Genomic DNA, 21,182 nt, shown 5'->3' on the forward strand with positions numbered 1-21,182 from the left:
CTGATACTAGATGTCATGTATACGTCAAAAACATATTGTCAAAAAAATAAACATTTGATTTCACTGAAAACGTGATGGTGTGGTGTTTATTCATAAATAATTCAGATTTGATTTAAATACAACTCATAAAATGTCTAACTCGGAGGATAAACTCCCTAAACTAAACGGCGTGGGCGCGGCAGATCCCATGCAGAGGCTGGCCTCGCTAAAGGCACCCCGCGATCTTTCTCTAGGCGGTGCTAAGCCGAATAAAAAAGTATTCATACCGAATTTGAACGTAGCTAGGAACAAAAACAAGGGGTAAGCTATCTTGCAAAGTTATCGTCCTTAATTGTTAGCATGTATTGGGCCTAGAAACTTACATAAACATTTCACTGGAGCTGCTTCGAGTTCCAACCAAATGGATTTAATGCCATCCTCGTACTTCATGTATTTAAAATCATAATGTTTTAGACCTATCTCCACAAACCCTCGTGACCACAAAAAAGATGACAAGAGCCGACAAGACCGCAAGAATAACAAAAGGAATAATAACAGAAATGGCCCCAATGTCATCAAGTCTGCTGGAGTGTTTTCAGAAGGTATATCTACATAAAAAAAAGGAAAAATGTATGATTTTTATTTTTAAATGTTCAAAAATGTAAGTTCACTAGCAAAAGGCTCACTGATTCAGTACTTACTACTTAGCTCCTTTAAATGCCTTCACCTTTCTTTTTCATACTAGTGTCAATGTGAAATTAGGCAAATATTAATAATTACTCCTAATACAGCTGAGCTGAGCTTGTGCTTCTATTTGAAATGTTTTTTTTCTCGAAGCAAATTGTTGGTTTACTACTCTTCTTCTTGTTGTGTCAACAACAAACCTATACAGTGTAGGTACCTACTACAAATGTAATAGTACAATTAATTAGTGTTGTGAATCTCTTGTAAAGTTGCTTATTTTGATTTAAACCATGTTAAGTTAGAACCTAACCAATGTCTGTTCATTTCCACAGGCCTGGGAAGTGCAGAGAGGGTTGCCTCAAGGAACTACTATGGTAAAAGGGACTCTGAGTCCACTCCTACTTTGCAGAAGCCTGCCATCAGAGTCAAGGATGTTATTAAGGTAAAGAATTGTGGATTTATTTTAAAATCTCTTTTTCTATTGTTTTTTAAATAAAAAATAACTGATCTAAAATATCTTTACCTTTTTATTGTGTGACATCATCAACAATTAGTAAATACTAGCTGACCCGGCGAACTTTGTTCCGCCTTAATGGCAATAAATAAGCAGACTTTTTTTTAATTTCGAACGGGATAAAAAGTATCCTATGTTCTTCTCCTGGCTCTAAACTACCTCCCTGACAATTTTCAGCTAAATCGGTTCAGCCGTTCTTGAGTTATAAGTGGAGTAACTAACACGACTTTCTTTTATATAATATATAGATTTAAAAATATTATGTAACTCTTAAAAATACTAAGTAAATCTTAAAATATAAAAAAAATATTTTTTTTTTGTTCTTTTTAGATTAATTGTAATAAATTGATAAAAAATTTGAAAAATGAAATTGAAAATGACTCAATAAAATAGAAGAATTTCTTATGTAATTTTTATTCAGCCACCCTACTTATAATTTTCACAGATTGACAAAGAGTTGGAAGAGCAAAAAATCAGATCGGCTTTCGGAGAGTTGGGGAACCTAGACGAAGAAGGCCAGGACTTCAAGCAGGTGAACGAACAGGATGCCCCCATCAAGCTGCCCATGGATGACGGAGGTATTTATAGAAACTACTTGCTGTATAAAATCAGTGAATGTGATTTCATAAAAGAGAATGACTAAAGAAGTATGGAATTTAGTTTGTCATTGTAGGTACCCTTTTGAAACCTACCTTTTTTTTTTCAAAGATTTAGTTTGAGAGAAATCTTTCGTGCATTAAGCGTAAAATTGACTTATTACTGTTATGAATTAATGCCTTTGCGTAATTCAAATTCAAATCTGTAGCAAATAGATTTATTGTCGAATTTTGTTTTTGTTCCGTGTACCCTGATGTTAGACTGATATAGATACTGCTGTGGAGTGTCGTGTCGCATATGTGATGAGGCGTCAAAATAACTTTTGATGTTTACTTTATCTTATTATTATTGAATTGCATGTATTTTTTAAATAATTTAGGTCAGAGATTTTTTTATCTTATTTTTTTTATTTTGTCTCCAGAAGTAGCTGTATAATCCCTGAATCCCTGATGTTTACATTTTGTTTCAGATTTATATAAGTTTTATTTATGACTAAATAAGGTTAATAACGTTTCCTTTTAGGCTGGCATAGCAAATCCAAACCAGTGGTCAAGGTTAAGCAGGAGGTGATCATCAAAAACGAACCGGCAGACGATGTAGACTGCGCCAGTAAGAACATTTTGTGCGGCATTATTTTTTGGCATAACATTAATTTTCCTACTGTAATCCACTTCACCCTCTTTAATGTTTCCAGTGGCAATATTTCGTTTTAAACTTGATTTTTATTTAAATAAAATCTTTTAAGGGTTTCTGAAGACTTGGCTCCCAATCCGACTGGCGATTGAAAATTCGACCATTATGTTTCTTCGTTGTAATGTTATCCTTTTATTATAAGTTATAATATTTATTATGTTTATTAACTTACCTAATTTCCAGTTGCCCAACTAATTGTCTTTCTTACACGGCAATGAACACGTTATTTTTTAAAGCCAGGGTGTATTAGAAAATGGATGATTAATATTATGCCTCATACAATATTCCGTAGCCTCAGCTTCTGCAGTTCCTGAGAGCCAGGCGGACCGTTTCGCCTGGCGGCACGGAGCAGCACAGACGAGAGATTTAAATAATTGTAGAGATTTCGATGCATTTCCTTGTGTATTCGGAATTTCAGGACGGCTTTGGTGGTGGAGAAAGATTGTAGTTCTAAAGCCACACTGCGACGCTTGAGTGCCTTATGATTACAGCGGACATATAGAAAATGAAGCTTTTAAAGTATATTTATATTGCTACGTGCGTCATACAGACTGGTGCATGCCGTCTCACAATACACAAGCGTAACTTTTAAGCAATGAGCGTATCTTTAATTTAATTACGTTAAAAACCATATTATACTTAAATTGAGTCATATTTCAAGTATTTCACACCTTTTGCATTAGCGTACCTTCCATTATATCACTTGTAGTGTGCCTTTAGCCTACGCTAGCGGCTATGTATACATTAACTTATGTATATTTTATCAATTATATTATCATTTCTTGTAAGGTGACTAAAGCTGAGGGGCTGCTTTATTGCGCTACTAAATCATGGGGTCTTTTTTCAGATCAGATGGCACTTAAATGCTCCTTCATAATGTTTATTTTGATGTCAATATAATTTTGCTTGTTTTTATATTCATATCGCATTTGTAACATGTGTTATTAGAAGCTTTTTGGAGATGTATATTTTTATACAAGCGTACAATTTTACGGTGAAAACTTTTTAATGCATCGCTACATGACACGTGCTACAAATGTGAATCCGGCTTTAGCCAGCCTGCAGCGCGGTGCCTTATCTTAAGCCTATGTACTCCAAATATATTAAAATATATTTTTATATCGATTTATTAACTTTGCAGTTACATCAGTAACGGAGACGAAGCCGGTGGTAGACGTGAAGAAAGAGGTCTTCGAGGACACTGATGTGGTAAACATATTGAGGAGCGAAGAACCGAAAATGATACTGTTACAGGTAAAAAAGTATTTTTTTGCAAATAGGCTTTTATAAAGCGATTGTACCCTACATTTGATTCTGTCACTCTCAAGTGTGAAGTGGCTTTATTTAAATAATGGTATTATTTACTATTCAGCTGCCAGATTCGCTGCCGGGGCGCGGTGGTAGCACCGACGACGACGCGCCGCGCCGCAAGCGCGACGAGCCTTCCACGTCCAGCGGCGAGCCGCAGGAGGAGAAACCGGTACGTACCAAACACTGTCGAAAAAATCATCCCACACGGTATTAGTGCATGACCGTACTTACAGGGGCAACATCCTTTTTTTTGACGGAAAAAAAATACATTTATCGCGAAGGCAGAGCTTACCTTATGTAGGGCTCTCATTTAATGTGTAATCATTAATCAATAATCATGTACATTATACTAAAAAAATGCGACTTCCACTCCACATATAACTAAAATTTTAGTTTTTTTTGCAGGTGGACAACAGATGCAGATTAGAAAACTTGGAAGAAGGTCGGATAGGGAAGCTGAGGATCCATCAGTCTGGTCGCGTCACACTGGCATTAGGGGACACTATATTTGAGGTTTGTTACATTTCATTTAGTTCGTTCGTTCGTTTCAGCCAAATGACGTCCACTGCTGGACAAAGGCCTCCCCCAAGGTCCAATTACCACATTTCATTTACTTATTATAAACTGCATAATCTATTTTTAAGTATCTTTTTATTATTGTGTCCTTTCATAAAACAGGCCTCAATTTCGACAAATAGTGAAATGGTGAAAGCAACTGACGTTTTGAAGGTCAACATTTTAGTTGTAAAACAAATTGTTACCAGAATAGTAGCAATCATATCAGTCTGTCATTAATCTTAAAATTCGTCCAGTATTTGTGCAAATCTCTCAATTTAATGTCTATTCAGGTATGTTCTGGCACCAAAGCTTCATTCCACCAAGAGGTGGTGTCCATCGCAGCTGACGAGGCCTCCCGCTCTGCCAACCTGGTGGCCCTCGGTCCCTTGCAGCACAAACTGAACGTGGCTCCGGATTGGGAGACCATGTTTGCTCAGCTGCCTCTCTGACAGAAGGATGACAAGGAGTGAGAAGATGGAACAGTTCTGTGAACTTATTTATCCTATAACTCTGATAAAAAGACAGCTTAAAGGGACAGAAGTGAAGAACTTGTTGTGACAGTGTAAATAGTGCTAAGAGAATGCAGTGTAGTTTGCATCTCCTGGAATAATACAGAAACTGTTTATCTTGAAAAGTGATTCATAAATTGCGTTTTATACTTAAATAAGTCAGAATGGAGATAAAACTATTATTCTATAGCCAAATAAGACTTGAGTGGACAAATCATATTGGCATAACAAATTAAGATAATATTGCTGTTCATCAGAATCATTATGATTCTTACAATTTTTTTATTTTAGGTTGTATTTGGTTTACATCCCTCCATATTTGTTTGTATGAACAAATTATTACGTTGACTTATATTTTAATATATTATATTTGTACATACAATGATTTGTTTTATTTTGAATCCATAATTTGGCAAAATTAAACAAGATTAAAAATGTAAAAGAGGCCAAACAATAAAAGTTCACGAAGTTTTTGTAACATAATTATCTATTTAGTGCATAAAGTGGTAAATATTCTCTCAAGCAGATGTTGCAAGCTTTTGTTCTGGTTTCTTAGGAGGTACAGGTGTGTCTCTGCCTTGGAACTGGTTCCCTTGCAGGTCAATCGCAAAATTGTAGTCCACAGGGTTGGCAAGCGCATGGTCTATAGCTGCATCAAGGGTGTCTGGGGTGATGAATGTGCTACTTAGTTCCTGCAAGCAAAATATAAAAAGGTTAGAAATTATTATACATCATAACAAAATCACGTGCTGTCTCATTCACGTTTTTTAAATACTGTAGCCAAATGTTGCCAATTTCTATGAAATAAATTAATTCTATTATATTTTTTTATGCCTCTATTATATTATATTTTCGCCTGCATGGCTAGTGACTACACAGTTATACTAATTTTATTCCAACAATAAAGCAAGGAGTGTGTGCAATAGTTGATAGAGTAGTAGATTAGTATTGAAATTAACTCAGTATGTACCTTTTCTCTTCTAATTTGCTCAGAAGCTTTCTGGATTCTCTCTCTCAGCTCCCTGTCCTTGGCTTCCATCCTCATCAGTGCTGCCTCCTCCATCTTAACTAATTCCTGCTTCCGTCTCTCCTCACGCTCTAAGGCCACTTGAGCGTTCCATTTCTCGTTTAATTCCACACAGCGTTCCCATTCTTGCGCCTCCAAACGCAGAGACATTTCTGAACTCGCACTGTCTTTGGTCGACTTCTCTTTGATCATATCCTCATGGTAAAACCTCCGAATCGCACGCATCTGCGTCTTGTAATTATTGTTTATCCTTAGCAGCTCCAATCGCTCCTCCTCCGAGACTTCAGGGCGCTTTGGTATTCTGTAAATCTTACTTTTTGCTACTGGTACCCATCGAGGTTTCCTATGAGCTTCAGCGCACTGCACAATCATTGGCCATGTTCGCTTTAATAGCGATTGCTGGGAAATCATTTCTGTCTTTACCTCTAGTGTTATTTAATTAATATTTGTGAATATTTCAATTGATTTCAATTTAGCAAAACATAACCTCACTCACATGACAGTTGACTGATAGTTTTTTTTTCAGTTCTTTAATGACTGAGTTTGGATTAGAGCAAAATAGTTTAAGCCACTCTACCTACATGAGCTATGCAAAGATGTATGAGCTCGTTTCGTTTTTTAACCAACGAATTTCCGAACGAAAATGTCAAAGCTTGACAATTGCAAATGGACCGGTCCGCCGGTCGATGAACTTTTTTCTTCTGTTTTGTAAACTATTGTGATGTGATGGGCTAAAGCAGAACCAATCTTTTCATGCTCAGAAATCATCAAGATGATTAAAATAAGCGCCTTAAATGACGAGTCGGAGGACGAAAGCGGATCTGAACTGGAGGTGACCAAGGAGGCGTTAGAGCAGATCGCACTGCAGCAATACTCTAAAGCTTTGGATCTACAACGAAAAGGGAATCTCAAGGATGCTACGCAACTTCTGAAAGATCTACTGGACACAGAACTGTTGTACGATGTCCAAAAGCCAGCGCCCGGTGAGAAGGTCTCGGGACCTTTGTTTAATTTGAAGTATTTGTGTTACAAGAACCTTGCGGCTATGATGAGCTCTGCCGATGACATCGAAGGCGCTATAGAGGCGTTCATCGCCGCGTCGGACTTGGATGACACCGACATAACTCTTTGGCATCGGCTGGGGATGCTGTGTATGCGAGGCAAGCGCTACGAAATGGCTCTGCACGCGTTCCAGCGCGGCGCCGAACGAAACCCGCGCCACTGGCCCTGTCTCGACAAAATAGTCACGCTGTTACTCGGCTTAGACTTCAAAGAGGAATGCATCTCCACCATTTATGATACACTCCAACTTGATCCTGGCTATTTGAGAGGACTCGCTTACAGAAAACACATTTTCACTGTGTATCCATACATAAGAGATTTCATGGAGTACCTAAATCCAATTTATAAGTGGAGTGAGAAAGATGACGAACCAATAGATGAGGATAAGTCTAAACAGTTGCTGAAGGAGGCAGAGGAGATTCATGAAACGTTTCTAGAGCAGCAAAGAGCAGAGCAGTTCAAGTATGTGTTGCCTGATTTGAAGTTGAGGAAGCCGATTGCCAATCTGACGTGGCTTTCAGTTGGGGAATCTCTTGTGCACATGCATGAGTACATGACAGAAAACTGTTACAGTCACGCTTGTCGTATCGAACTTTTATTTGAACAAGAGACGAAGGAAGAACCAATGGAAGTAGTAGAGGAGGCTAAAGTCCAACAAGAGAAGTCAGAGTCAGAAGAAAACATAAAACCAGAGGAGTCAAACACAGATGCAAATTCCACTGAAAATAAAAATACAAAAAGTGCACCCGAATCTAAAAGTGCTGAAAATGTGTCAGAGAGTGAAAACAATGAGCTGTCAGATAAAGATAAAGCTGCAACTGATACTGAAAAAGTTGAGAGTGATGTGGAGATGGTCCCGAGTGAACTGGCTTCAGATGCTGCACCAGAGCCCAAAACAACTAAGAAAAACCCTGTACGTAGACGTGGCAGTGCACTCAGTTTTCTCCAGCAATGGGAATGGTGTTATAAACGCAGATCAGGCCGTAAAAAAGTCAATCGTCAAGATGATGAAAACATTTACGATATTTTGAGGAGCATGGTTCCTGTGTGTTTGTCTCCAGATATTGTCCAAAAGAGAGAAAATCAAGCTCAAAATGAGACAATAGAAACTGCAGATTTGGAAAAGCTTTTTGAAGAAAAAGAGAGCCCAGAAAAAAATACAGAAGAACTGTATTTTGGAACAGAGTCAGAGCAGAAAGATGTCAAGCAGTTTATTGATAAATATACAGAAAGTAAGAAAGACATTATTGATATATTAAAAGACTATTTAAGCATACTATCTGATAAGTGGAAGTTGCTGTGGCCAGAAGGATTATCAAAGACATTTATTTCAGCAAACAAATGCTATGACAATCATATTGATGTACCATCATGCACTAATGATAATCATCCAGAACTGGTGCATTATGCCAATGTCAATGTGTTGGTAGAGGAATTTACTGTCAATGAGAAACTCCAGTCCAATTCTGATGACAATAATACACATGACTTGAGTGTTATAGAAACTATAAGCATTATAATTAATATGAAGCCACATATTTTTTCCAGTGACAATTGTCTAGAACTAGTCCTGAGAACTCTCTGGGTGAAGCACCACATTCATATACTGAACAAATGCGAGGAATTTGCATTGGATTGTATGTATCAGTTAGCTTATGAGTTTGAAGCAATGGGAGAACATCATGACACATACAATTTGAACTTGATTAATTTCACATTCAAACCAATGATAAGTGAGGCTGAAATATTAGATTCTATCAAGTTTTTAGAAAGGAACAAAAAACTGTCAACTGTTATGGATTTGTATGACAGAGGGAACTATGAGGAAGTTCTATCTATAATAACAGATTCTTTTGAACATTGTAAGAATATGGCAAAGAAACAAGAAGAAGAAATGTCTTTAGATTTTGCTGTTCAGTTGGCTCTGATATTGGACACTTATTGGGCTCTCAACAAGGTGGACTGTTGCTTTAAGTGGGCCTTAATCTGTCTGCATGAGGCATTAAAACACTATTTTCGATACACTACTGGTTCCTCAGAGTATGATAAATGGACAACCACTGTTGTTAAAATACTCTACTGCATGGATCACATACTCACAACAGAGGGGTTATCCTGTTTAGAAACAATATCACCGAAAGAATTAAGCCAAGGTCTGGAAGACCTCATAAGAGTAATAGGGCATCAAGTGGAAACTAATGCTGCTGAGATGCCATTCGGAACTGTCATTCCCTGGATTATAATGCACTATATTTTACAAAGAGAGGAGGATCAGGGTAGAGGCAGGACTCCTGGCGATAAAGACAAAATTGCGTGTGACGAAGTGCCAAACCCATTGATGGTGTTGTTCGTAGCACATGAACAACTAGGAGGCAGAGGCTGGTGTTGTAATTCTGAAGGGAAACTTCTCTACTTCATCCTTGATACGGTCGTGCCGAGGCTGCGATCGCCCCTGTTGGCCAAATCATTGGAACAAGTTTGCCAGTACATGGAGCAATGTGTGTACTGTCTGTATGGCCACCCTGGAAGGAAGAACAAGTTGAAATATCTTGTTGATCATAATGTAACAGCACATACTTTGGATTGGCCAAGAGCGCAACAGATATACGAAATTTTTAGACCTATCACAATGCCTCTTTTAGAAGGGAAGGTGACACCGATTACAGTAGATATAGAACAATTGTTCCTTCGCATTTTGGCGCTGTTGCCATCTGAGTGCGACCCACAAAAGTATGTCCCTGAAATAGAAAAATATATTAAGGGCATTGAAGAGAAGCTACCCACTATTCCACCTCTTCTGCCATACAAAATGAAAGATATCTATTTCCTTCTTGGAGATTTTTATTTTAAGAAAGAAGATACTAAACAGTCTGTTAAATTCAATATGTTGGACGTTGTAGTAAATAACGATCGCTTGGAATCGTGGGCCGAGATATCTTTGGCTAAGAGTAATAATGTAGAGAGAATATTGAACTCTTGCAAGAATCTTAACAATGAAAGGGACTTTCTCAATCCTGCAAAGTGTATTATCAGATGCTACAAGCGCGCGTTGGAAATCAAACCTTCACACTGCAACATGTGGATTGAGTATGGCATTTTCGTGTATGCAGTTCACTCATTCTGCTCGAGGTTGCTAAAGCAGGCCAGCGAGTCTTTGAGTATGGAGAACTTTGAATCTTTAGAAAAACAAAAAGAGGAAATGCTTGACACTACGCGCAAATGTTTCATAACAGTATTAGGGGATTTAAATAACAGCACCACTGATGATGATTCTTGGCTTCCATACTACATATTGGGTAAAGAAGCAGAAAAAAGAAACAAACAACCCTCAGTCTACATGGAGTATTACATGCGAGGCGTCAAGAGCTTACAGGAAATCGGAGCGACGTACCCGCTTAAAATAAATTACAGCTCACCATCGCGTTTATGCATTGAGGTGTTGGAACTCCATTATAGGATTCACGCTTCGATTCTCAAGTATATCGAACAGCATGAAAATAAACCCATTCCGATATCTGTAGGGAAAGTATTCACAAGTTGCATCGAAGCGTGGAAGAAAGGGCCTTTCTCGAAGAAACCTAAAAAAGATGGCGTCGAAACAGATACCGAGTCAAAACCTGCTGAAGCCGTGCATGCGGCGAATATCCTCAAACGCTCAGTCAGCGACGCGGGCGAGGAGGAGACTCACGAAGCGAAAAGGCTTAAGTTGGAATCGGCCGCCGCTAAAGTTAGGAGATCTGCCTCGTACGACACCGAACGACTGTCACAAAAAGAAACAACGGTTATCGCTTCTACAGAAGGAGCTACCGAAACTAATAAATCTGCCGAAGAAGTCGCTCCACCGTCTGATACAGTAATCGTTAATGCTACAAAGGAAGATTTGCCAAATGCGTCAGAAGTCAAGCCGACAGAAGACGCAACAAAAGAAAGTACCGAAAAAGCCGTAGAGAAGAAAGACAGTGATACAGAGAAAAAAGGCGAGAGTTCCAGCAGCACATCGTCTTCATCTTCGTCGGACTCTAGTTCCTCCGATACGACAAGCAGCAGCAGCACCGATTCGAGCAGCACCACCTCAAGTAAATCCTCCAACGACGCCAAGTTTCTGACAGACGAAGAAATCATGAAAATAGTAGGCGCCTGTCTAGACGCCCTAGAAGACTGCGCTAGTCGCTTCCCCCCACACTACAAAGCCATTTACAGGCTCGCCCATTACCACTTTTACTACAAAAAAGGGAAAGACATAGAGAGGTGTCGGGACTTGATGCTGTCAAACTTCACGTCCAGGGCGGGTCAGAAGTTGGCGGGGCTCTTCAGCGAGAAGAAACATTCGAACTTCTTCAATAACATTTGGAAAATACCGCACACCGAAGTCGACAGAGCAGGCAGCTTCGCGTTCCACATGAGCCGCTCCGTGCAGCTAACCATGGAGATACTGAAAGAAATAGATGACCACAAAACTTTACTGGACCTCAGCGTGAATCTGCAACGGACACCTGAACTCGACAAGAAATACCTGCGCGACTCCGACAGGGAAGAATTGGCTCAACAAGCTTTCTTGCTCTGCGTTCAGTCGCTGAAGGGCCAGGTGACGAAGTTCAGCCAGCAGGACGACTTGAGAAGCAACGACGTCGAGAAACAGGCGCTCAAGAGTTTGACCCTCGACATCTACAGAGCGTACCAGCGCGTGCAGAAGCAGGCGAATTCAAAGCAACTCACGAACCTGTTGATCGAGGCCTACAAGCTGGTCTGCACGACGCCGATCACGGAGAACATGAATCTGGTCGACCTGAGCATGAAGTACTGCCAGGCGTTGATCCAGGAGCGCAAGCAGCAGGCGACGCAGGCCAGCCTGGACAAGAGTCAGGCCCAGAAGAAGCAGGCGCCGAAGCCCGCGGAGGTCGCGAAGCCCGCCGTAATTGTGACCACGAACCCGCCCAAAGTGGACCCCAAGCCGGCGGTACCAGCGTCCGCGTCAGGCCTGCCCAAGATCTCGCCGCACGACATATCCGCCGCGTTCCAAAACTACCTGCCGATGCTGAACGACCCGGTCATGTCGCAGCAGGCGGCGGCCGCGCTGTCGCTCACGTACCTCAGCAACGCGCTGTCCGGCTACGGCTACCAGAACACGCTGCAGACAACTCTGCAGAACTCCTTCCAGGCGGAGTACTACCGCCAGCTGATGGGCCTGTCGTCCTTCGGGATGCCGCCGCAGAAGAAGCAGAAGCGCGGGCCGAAGCCCGGCGCGCCCCGAGCGGCGGCGCCGAGCAAGGCCAAGTCCTTCGCGGGCTCGGCGGCGCCGCCCGTGGCCAAAGTGGCGCCTCAAGTGGCTAAAGTGGCGCCGCAAGTGGCTAAAGCCGCGCCGACGCCGGTAATTACCAGTCTTCAAAAGGCCGCGTCGGCGACTTTGGCGCCGAGCATGGGGACTGTGTTGCCGACTCTGCCGGCGTCGATGACCGCGAATTTATCTTCTTTTGGAGCGTCTCACTCTGCGCATAGCAGTGCCCCGGCGCACGCGCACTTACCCTCATCGCTAACGAGCACGACGCTACACTCCAAGCCGCCGCTTCCTCACCAGCAGGTGAGCCCAGGCAAAACGCTGCAAGAGAAACTGGCAGAGCGGCAGAAGCATACGAAATCTTCTGCCCAGGATATAACAGCGTCCATCAGCAAGCTTCCTTCGTCCCTGACCATCACCAAGATGTCGGTATCGAAGCCGCCGGTGGTGCAAGGCAAGAAGCCCGAGGTCAAAAAGTCCTTGTCGTTCACTGAACCGCGCCCGAAACAGATCTCTACTGACGAAGTTATTGTACTCGACGACGATGATTAGATTTAAAATAATCAATTGTATGTAATAATTAGGAGTGTCAAATATAATCGAAATTAAAAATCATAATGCATTTCATTTAAAATTTTAATACAAAATATTAAATTAATATTATTTACATAATATGGTAAATCTATAAAACTTAATTGCTAACAGTTACATCAGTTATACGCCTTACCCGAAACTTATTGCCTTAAAGATTTAAATATTAATTAAATAAAAATATTTTTAATAATGTTCCCGCTTGTAATCGGAATAATAATAGGAAATAGTTGACTATTCGCCAACCAAAGCGAATTTATACTTAGTGCTTAAGATACGCTTAACTGCTTTTAAGCTCAATGTACTCTGTCAGTCACCCACACAAAGGAACACACATCTGATAGATTCACTGCTCAAAAATATCGTGAGATTAGAATACATAATATTTTGAAAATTAGTGTTTTTTGTAATTTTTAGTGGCGGTAGTTAGGTCATGAGCAGCGGTTGATTTAATAAAGGGTGTTCGATTTCAGCCCTCTGGTGGTGGCGTGGTGGTCATACGATGACCACGTGGCGGCCACTTGGTGGCGTGGTGGTCACGTGGCGGCCACTTGGTGGCGTGGTGGCCACGTGGCGGCCACTTGGTGGCGTGGTGGCCACTTGGTAGTGTGGTAGTCATACGATGACCACGTGGCGGCCACTTGGTAGCGTGGTGGTCATACGATGACCAGGTGGCGGCCACTTGGTAGCGTGGTGTTCACGTGGTGGCCACTTGGTAGCGTGGTGGTCATACGATGACCACGTGGCGGCCACTTGGTGGCGTTGTGGTCGCGTAGCGGCATGTTCGTCACGTATTGGTGTGGTGGTCACATGGTGGCGTGGTGGTTGCGTGGTCGCCTATAACACCCGGTAGTGGTAGAAGGTCATGAGCATGCGGCTGAGGTTCCAGCCGGCAGTAAGCGAGCCCACAAACAGCAGCGCCAATACCGGCAACGGGAGTAGGAAGGCTCGCACGTTCTGCAGCGTCGGGATATCTGTCCAAAACATTATCATCATCATCATCAGGAGCACAAACCTCTCAAGTCTCGTCACTTGCCTCTCTAACTGACGTATCTGACATTTTTTTCGAAACTGAGTTATCTACACCATCTTAATCAATTTCGCAAGACGAATCGATCTGTCTAATCGCCTGAAAATTTTGCAAAATGTCAGTTTACGTCAGTTAGAGAAGCAAGCGACGGTCTGGTCGCCGAACACGTAAAATTTCGTCCAATGACCCTGTTAAAAACGATGGAGTGGACTGTATTAGGCCTGCCGGTGGTGATTATAGGTATGCTAGAAGCAAGGAAACACTAAAAAAAGGGCCAAAACAGTAGGTATTTGCTCAAAACATTAAGAACACGAGAGTGTACAAAAAGCAACTTCAAAATCAATCAATCTAAAACAATATTTAAAAAAGTTAAAAACCATAAACAATATATAAAAAAGGATTGCTGGCCAAACTGCCAGCAACAGACCCCTAGCTACCCATCCTATTGCTCGCGCGTAAATATTGCTGTCGCGACTGTGCGACGGGCAATCTAAGTAAGTGTGCGAGTACGAAATTCTATCTGCTCGGCGACCGGACTTTAATTTAGGTACTAGAGGAGGAAAATTGAGGGATATTACACTTCCCAGTGCCCGTGATGGTCATTTCAATAGCTCAGTAGCTCAGTGGTCAAAGCAGGCTCTTAGGAAGCGCAAGTTTGTATCAACTTGAAACTAGTAAGCTTACTAACATTACTTCTTGTAAAAAAACATGTCAACTGATGGTTACTTTAAAAACCACCTATTGCATGAAAGGCGACTGCTTTGACCGCTAAGCTACTGAAATTGGTTAAACTATCGCATTTTTCACTGGCTTGTAGTCTTAAAAATAGCTAAAAAAAACTAGCCATTATACCCACATCAAAGTGTGTGGAAAATTACACTTGAATCAAACCCCAAAGGAATAGGTGCTGTAATGGCATTTTAAAAAATAAGCATCGTAAAAAACGACAGTCAAATGTCGGTTTTACGATAACATAAATAAACGATTAAATGAAGGAAAGAATCCGATTTTTTTTTGAAAAATCACACAGGCAGACAGTTTCTTGAAAAGTTACACAGTCCCCGAGAAATGCGCGAGTCCCTTTTGGATTTAATTAAGAAACAAAACAGAGTGGAGTCCCAAAGGATTAAAAGGATGTTGAAAAGTTGAAATATAAAGTTTAGTCAAGACAAGTAAATAAATAAATAATAAATCCACGCTATTCGCTTAATTTCACGGTATTTTATACCCGGTTTAGTAGTAGTGCAACTCAGTGCAAAATACAATAACAGTTAGTGACTTTAATTATTTAACCACTCATACACTCACCAGAGTCGATTACTTTGCCGTAATCTGAAATTTTAATGGTTAGTATCTCAATTTGATTACGGTTACGGCAGGGAAATATCAAAGAATATCGCGCATATCTCGTTAACTGTTTTCAAAACGTCACATTTATTATAATAAATAAGATCTTCAATGATTATAGATTGTGTAATCACGAAGACGCGCTCCACCAATTTTTGGTCTCGGTCGCGCGGGGTGCGGGGAGTGTGGTCCGAGCAATCCGTAAGGCATTATTGTAGTGTGCGTGTGCACTCATGGATAATTTAGCGTGTACCGATAACACTCAAACATTAGCAGAAGAATGGTGGGGCGCGCCTTCGTGAATGACACAATCTATCTGATGATAACCAACCCCATTAATTTAGCCCGGCGAGATTGGAGTCATCAACTTCTGGGTCAGACAAGCATCATAAAATTTTGCCCAAGACGTTACAAATATGAATACTGTAATAATATTAACTCTATTGACATGGGGAGTAATTTCCGAAATCGGATAAGTAGAATCTTACGGGTTGGTTACTTTACTGTTGAATAGTAGGTTCTATAGGATTATTAATGACTCACTGCTGTATCCCAGAAAGGTGATGTACAAGTAGTAGACGATGGAGGCCAGCCAGAAGGAGTTGGACACCAGGCACGACAGGAACCCGTCGTGGTTCAGTAGACCTGAAAATATTTTGAAGATTATCTTAAACATTATTTTTTAATTAAAAAAAATGCCTTAGGTGGGAACTTAAACCTTTACGCCTGTATTTACAAACGATGCTTGCAAAAGTGAAGCAGCAAATCGAACGCACAGCGTTGAATAAAGCTCTGTGATTGGTTCGTGACACCCTGTACGTCCACGCGCTCCGTGAGACCTCATCGTAATATTTCTGAATACGGGCGTCAGTTATGTACTCTCCTAAGGTAGGTACTTTTTACCACTGAGCTACTTTGTTAAGCTAATCAATTAGGTATTTTACGGTTGACACCATTAACTAATAGACAAAACTTTCTAAAAATACTTACAATCTAACCCTGAAAACCAATGTATTTTTTTAGTTTTGAAATAAATTAAATTCACGAACTAATAACGTCATTTTCCCTAGGAGCGTCACGTTTGGAGAGGTCGTGTAAGTATAAAGTACACAGCGCTTTCACATTTAGGCGACTAGCAGCGCGACAGACGTGCTCCCGATAATTTAACTGTGTGACAGCGGATGCCTGCCTTCACGTCATTATAAAAAACGCCGCTGCCGCGCTTCTCACGCCCTAATGTGACTACTGTGACCTACGTAATTAGATTTTGTGAGAAGTTGGGGTTTAATATTGTTCATGATGTGTATTTTGTTTGGTCGGCCGTTTGGTGTAGTGGTTCGAAACGGACAACTATTCCGGAGGTAGCGGGTTCGATTCCCGCACAGTACAAACATTTGTGTGCATGAACATATTTGTTTGTATTGGACTGGGTGTTTTCTATGTATAATAAGTATGTATTTACAAAAAAAAAAGTATTTAAGTATGTTTAAATCCGTTGTCTAGTACCCATAGTACAAGCTTTGCTTAGTTTGGGACTAGAAGCGCAGTGTAAAATGTCCAAGGATATTTATTTATTATTTATTTTATAATTTAAATGCTATAAAGTTTTCAAGGTGGACTGACGATATCATAAAGGTAGCACGAAGGCCGCTACCAACCGGGCAACATGTAAAGCATTGGGGGAGGCCTATGTTCAGCAGTGGACGTCCTATGGCTGAGATGATGATGATGAAAGTTTTAAACAAATAAATAAATAGCTCACTGTTGAACAGCACGATCTGGAAGCAGTGCAGCAGCGACAGCGGCGGGAAGAAGGCGTTGATGTGCACGTCGAAGGCGTAGCCCCACTCCACGTCCGGCCCGTCGCGGTCGCGTCGCAGGTACTTATTGCTGATGTACCTGATAACACAATAATTATGTAAATATAGTATAATGTAAATTGTTTGCAGTCTGCAAATATCACATCGTTCGTTTCAGCCGAAAGACGTCCACTGCTGGACAAAGGCCTCCCCCAAGGATTTCCGGGATTTCACCAGATCGTCGGTCCACCTAATGGGAGGCCTGCCTACGCTACGTCTTCCGGCTCGTGGTCCTGCCCCAGCGGCCGTCAGCTCTACGATCTATGTGCTCTGCCCACTGCCACTTGATTTTAGCGATTCTGCGGGCTATGTCAGTCACTCTGGTTCTCCTACGGATCTCCTCATTTCTGATTCGATCACGCAGGGCAACTCCGAGCATAGCACGCTCCATCGCCCTTTGGGTGACCTTGAGCCTTCTTATGAGGCCCATAGTAAGCGACCATGTCTCAGAACTGTATACCTAAATAATAAATATCACATAGACTAGCATATTTACATTGTTCGTTAATTTCAGCCAAATGACGACCACTGCTGGACAAAGGCTCTTCCCGCGACCTTCACTACATCGTCGGTCCACTTAGTGAGAGGTCTGCCCATGCTACGTCCTCCATGCATTTTTACATGTCCCAGTATAATTTTTACCCTACTACCACAAGTGCTATGAATGCTGCTGCACTGCACAGTACAGAATGACCACAGTCAAATAGCTGGGTTCATACTGGATGATCTACCACGAAACATCGCGCGCGACCGATCGAGCAAGTGACTAACAAATTACTGATTTCAAAGTTACAAAAAAACTAATCTCAAAACATTGAAAGGAAACTTGATTTTCAGGGAAATAAATAATAGTTCAATGTAAAACTTTGAAATCTACTACCTCAGGTGGAAGAACCCTGTCTGAACACTGAGCTACCCTAACATAACTACTAGTAGACTTACCAAAATATTGTGGAGACAAGTATCCCAGCTCCGATGAAGTCTACGAACACTACAAATAGCACAAACAGGGCCACTTGTGTCCAGCTGAGCCCCATGCCCAGTGCAAAGCATATTGATGACACTGGAATTCGTACAAAAAATTTTTAAAACTAATTCTTAATAATGTATAATAACGGGATAAGGCAAGGCAGAAGGAAAAAAGATTATCTTAAAACCACTTGCATTTCAGGTAAGTACAAGAAAACCATTATCATCTTTTTTCTATGAAGAACTACAGTTTTCGTTTATTGCTACTTTAGGTCAAAGATTCATTAGATATCATACAACAAAATCAAAATTTTGGTGTGATACACTATTCTATCTATATACAGTGTGTCCGGGCATGTAGTGATCAAACTTTAAGGGCGTAATCTATGGACAATTTTATCGGTGAAAATACTTTAAATTTGGGGCTTGACCCATTTCTCGCATATTTACAAGGATTTAAGTTTTTAATTTTCAGTATTCACCTCTTCCTTCAAAAACTAGTGTTAGCGTGGGTAACTAAACATTAATAAGCAAATATTTTATATCATGCGATAGCCAATAAAATTATCTTTTAGTAGAAGTAGAAAACAGACACAAGTTTCATACATTTTAAGTGAGTAAGAATGGATTTAATTAGAAATAAACATGATTTTTTTCACACCTTTTTCAGTTATTTCCCAACACAAGAAAAACCAGGTCGTTAAGGTATGTTTTCATTGCATTGTATTATTAGTATTTGAGCCATTCTACAAAACGAATGTAAATTTATTAGTCTACGTCTATCAGTTTTGACGTAATTGTTGAACAAAGATACCCCTTCCCAGCGGTTTCCATAGCGCACGCGACATGCGAAAATGCACTGCCTGAAAGAATCACACAACCTATTCCAGTTACTATGGAAACCGCTGGGAATGGGTATCTCTGTTCAACAATTACGTCGAAACTAATAGACGTAGACTAATAAATTTACATTCGTTTTGTAGAATGGCTCAAATACTAATAATATTTTAGTTATATTAATAGATTTTAGTCATAATACATACTCGTATACATGGATGATTGTGTTATACTTTTATTATAATACTTAGTGGAATTACTGCTTTCAAAACGTGAATTAGATCTGGCCCCATAGCAGACATTTTCCTACATCTAAAGGCCTTTTAAAATATATATTGGTTATGGCTATTGGAGCGGGTACCACTTTCCATACATTTGTGCCCATCATCCTTTCTTTTCTGCTCAACCCAAAGGTAAACTGGTCGAGAATGCTCTAGTGCATTAAGTTCGCCTTATGTACAAATTTATTTTGGCATTAAAGTTTAAATAAATAAATCGCATTGATAGCAGTGGTCAGTGTCAAACTTTTGAATCATTGTCTGTTTAGATTTTGGGCACTTTGCAGTGGCTATTTATTTAATACTTGCGAAAACAAGTATTATTTGTCCTTTTTGGATCCCTTAGATTTTTTTTCTAATCCTGACGTATTCCCACTATAGTCTATCCAATATAGCTTGATTAGAATGACAGCTGCCATCAAAAGTAACGACATAACTTTGTAGTAGCGATCAATGAGAGCTAAATATTGGCGGACAAGAAATAATTCACGTCTGACCTACAAACAATATTTTCGACGACAGTGCTTCCAATAAAAATGTTAATTTCGTGTAAATGCAGCGTTAAATTACACCAATAAGTAGTAATTCGAAATTATAAAAATCAAGCTAGAGTATTAACGACGTCTCTACAAGGTTATCTCGAGTTACAAAAATGTTAGTGTTGGGACATATCGACAAATGTCATATTAAATTAAAACTAATTTTTTAACATATTCAACAATTTTTTTTTCTAACTAATTTTTTAACATATTTAAGTCAAGTTATACGNGCCATTAAGGCGGAACAAAGTTCGCCGGGTCAGCTAGTTAGTCATAGAAAAGAATCTAACAAAATGGTAAAAAGATAAGAATGGAAGGTTGTTGACCTAGATATTTTAAGAATCAAGAAAGTTATGTTTTCTTGTAATTCATACATGTTGTGGGTACTTACAAAATAGCCAGATACATAAAAGTACCAGGAACGCTGGATCATCTCTTGCAAACTGTGATTTTGTATCTGAAAATTGATGATATACAAAATTATGTATAGTTTAGACGATGACAAATGGATATGACATTATAAGCATGTTGTTGATTAAATAATTGCACAAGAGATCTGCAACTTTATTTATTTAATACTTGGAGCGTTTTCATACAGAGTATAAAATCAAATAAATTCACACACAGTTTCATAAAATTGTTCTTTTCCTTGAGCTTACTTACAAAATACTCACGTTTTCTATAATTGAAGTTCCTAAACACTTTTTGTGGTGCCACGAACAAATAGACCATTTGCCAGGCCGCAAACTCGAAGTCCATTTGGTTGAACTTGAACAGTCTTCTCAAGTACTTGTATCGCTTCACGGCTGCACTGGCCGTCGTCGGCTGGTAGTTAGCAGGCGCTGGGAGCGGAGACGTGCTCCTTGGATAATTACTAAGGCTTGGAGTCGGTGATGTAGAGTACTTCATGATTACTTCTATTTCTAGGTTACATTAAAGATTTAATTTACAATAACTGTTATTGGCACTTGGACGCGAAGTGGATAACGATTCTGGTTCGCTATTTCACTCTGTTGCTGTTTATTTACGAACATGAAATTAATTTGCAATAAAATTACTCAGCTCGGTGATGATGACAATCACGAAGACAAATGTTTATCTGTCACTGTCAGTTTTGTGACATTGACATTTTAGTGTTACGTTCGGGAAGTTGCTAAAAGCGCAGAGGGTCGTCGATTGAGCTCATGTTGGTATAGCTCATTTGTGGATATCGCTCACAATTTGCGCTTATGAATTTTATAAAATCTTTTTGTCTAGAAAACCACAAATATTGATTTTAAGCTGCTCACTATTGGAGTGTGAGTGTGGTTAAACAAGGTAAAACAAACACACTAGCAATTTTCTGTGGCAACACGCTATAGCCACGGTAATACTAGTATTACCGTGCTATAGCAGTTGTGACGTACTCTCCTGCATACAGGAAGGCGGGAATTTTAAATAAAAATCGTCTTTGTCGTTAAATATTGTAATGTTCAACATAATTTATACTTATTTTACAAATGTATAAAACTAGAAGAATATTT

At 40.1% G+C, this 21,182-nt stretch overlaps 4 protein-coding genes across 5 annotated transcripts; 2 read left to right on the forward strand and 2 right to left on the reverse strand.

The window, feature by feature from the left end:
* Positions 1 to 40: 40 nt before the first annotated feature.
* Positions 41 to 5,045, forward strand: RpIIIC53 (RNA polymerase III subunit C53). 2 transcript variants are annotated; one of them, XM_028303701.1, is made up of 9 exons: positions 42 to 300; positions 454 to 581; positions 996 to 1,105; positions 1,623 to 1,755; positions 2,297 to 2,383; positions 3,609 to 3,721; positions 3,840 to 3,947; positions 4,184 to 4,291; positions 4,627 to 5,045. In XM_028303701.1, the coding sequence occupies exons 1-9, from the start codon at positions 131 to 133 to the stop codon at positions 4,783 to 4,785; spliced, it is 1,116 nt and encodes a 371-aa protein (XP_028159502.1). In that variant the 5' UTR covers positions 42 to 130; the 3' UTR covers positions 4,786 to 5,045. The 2 variants fall into 2 exon arrangements, with proteins under 2 accessions (XP_028159503.1, XP_028159502.1); XM_028303702.1 differs by lacking the exon at positions 2,297 to 2,383 and having other exon boundaries at positions 41 to 300.
* A 268-nt stretch (positions 5,046 to 5,313) lies between these two features.
* Positions 5,314 to 6,351, reverse strand: mRpS26 (mitochondrial ribosomal protein S26). The gene is made up of 2 exons (XM_028303703.1): positions 5,816 to 6,351; positions 5,314 to 5,537 (listed from the first exon to the last, which is right to left on the reverse strand). Exons 1-2 carry the CDS (start codon positions 6,281 to 6,283, stop codon positions 5,364 to 5,366), a joined length of 642 nt encoding a protein of 213 aa, XP_028159504.1. The 5' UTR covers positions 6,284 to 6,351; the 3' UTR covers positions 5,314 to 5,363.
* Positions 6,352 to 6,564: 213 nt separating this feature from the next.
* LOC114352166 (calcineurin-binding protein cabin-1-like) lies at positions 6,565 to 12,822 on the forward strand. Its single transcript, XM_028303661.1, has one exon. The coding sequence runs from the start codon at positions 6,645 to 6,647 to the stop codon at positions 12,759 to 12,761; it is 6,117 nt and encodes a 2,038-aa protein (XP_028159462.1). The 5' UTR covers positions 6,565 to 6,644; the 3' UTR covers positions 12,762 to 12,822.
* Positions 12,823 to 13,380: 558 nt separating this feature from the next.
* On the reverse strand, positions 13,381 to 20,759 carry Unc50 (Unc50 RNA binding protein). The gene is made up of 6 exons (XM_028303662.1): positions 20,334 to 20,759; positions 20,051 to 20,116; positions 17,979 to 18,099; positions 16,940 to 17,076; positions 15,721 to 15,822; positions 13,381 to 13,774 (listed from the first exon to the last, which is right to left on the reverse strand). The coding sequence occupies exons 1-6, from the start codon at positions 20,566 to 20,568 to the stop codon at positions 13,638 to 13,640; spliced, it is 798 nt and encodes a 265-aa protein (XP_028159463.1). The 5' UTR covers positions 20,569 to 20,759; the 3' UTR covers positions 13,381 to 13,637.
* Between the last annotated feature and the right edge of the window lie 423 nt (positions 20,760 to 21,182).

The sequence above is a fragment of the Ostrinia furnacalis genome, unplaced genomic scaffold, assembly GCF_004193835.3.
Source record: "Ostrinia furnacalis isolate ACB-3 unplaced genomic scaffold, ASM419383v2 OfSCF1268, whole genome shotgun sequence".
Classification (NCBI taxonomy): domain Eukaryota; kingdom Metazoa; phylum Arthropoda; class Insecta; order Lepidoptera; family Crambidae; genus Ostrinia; species Ostrinia furnacalis.

Excerpts from the sequence above, each read along its gene's own strand:
- RpIIIC53 (XM_028303701.1), top strand. The coding sequence starts at position 131 with ATGTCTAACTCGGAGGATAAACTCCCTAAACTAAACGGCGTGGGCGCG. Across the intron at positions 1,106-1,622 it reads GAGTCAAGGATGTTATTAAG|ATTGACAAAGAGTTGGAAGA; the intron begins GTAAAGAATTGT and ends TAATTTTCACAG. Across the intron at positions 1,756-2,296 it reads GCTGCCCATGGATGACGGAG|GCTGGCATAGCAAATCCAAA; the intron begins GTATTTATAGAA and ends GTTTCCTTTTAG.
- mRpS26 (XM_028303703.1), bottom strand. The coding sequence starts at position 6,283 with ATGATTTCCCAGCAATCGCTATTAAAGCGAACATGGCCAATGATTGTG. Across the intron at positions 5,538-5,815 it reads AGCAAATTAGAAGAGAAAAG|GAACTAAGTAGCACATTCAT; the intron begins GTACATACTGAG and ends TTTTGCTTGCAG.
- LOC114352166 (XM_028303661.1), top strand. The coding sequence starts at position 6,645 with ATGATTAAAATAAGCGCCTTAAATGACGAGTCGGAGGACGAAAGCGGA.
- Unc50 (XM_028303662.1), bottom strand. The coding sequence starts at position 20,568 with ATGAAGTACTCTACATCACCGACTCCAAGCCTTAGTAATTATCCAAGG. Across the intron at positions 20,117-20,333 it reads GAACTTCAATTATAGAAAAC|ATACAAAATCACAGTTTGCA; the intron begins GTGAGTATTTTG and ends ATCAATTTTCAG. Across the intron at positions 17,077-17,978 it reads CTTGTCTCCACAATATTTTG|GTACATCAGCAATAAGTACC; the intron begins GTAAGTCTACTA and ends TTGTGTTATCAG.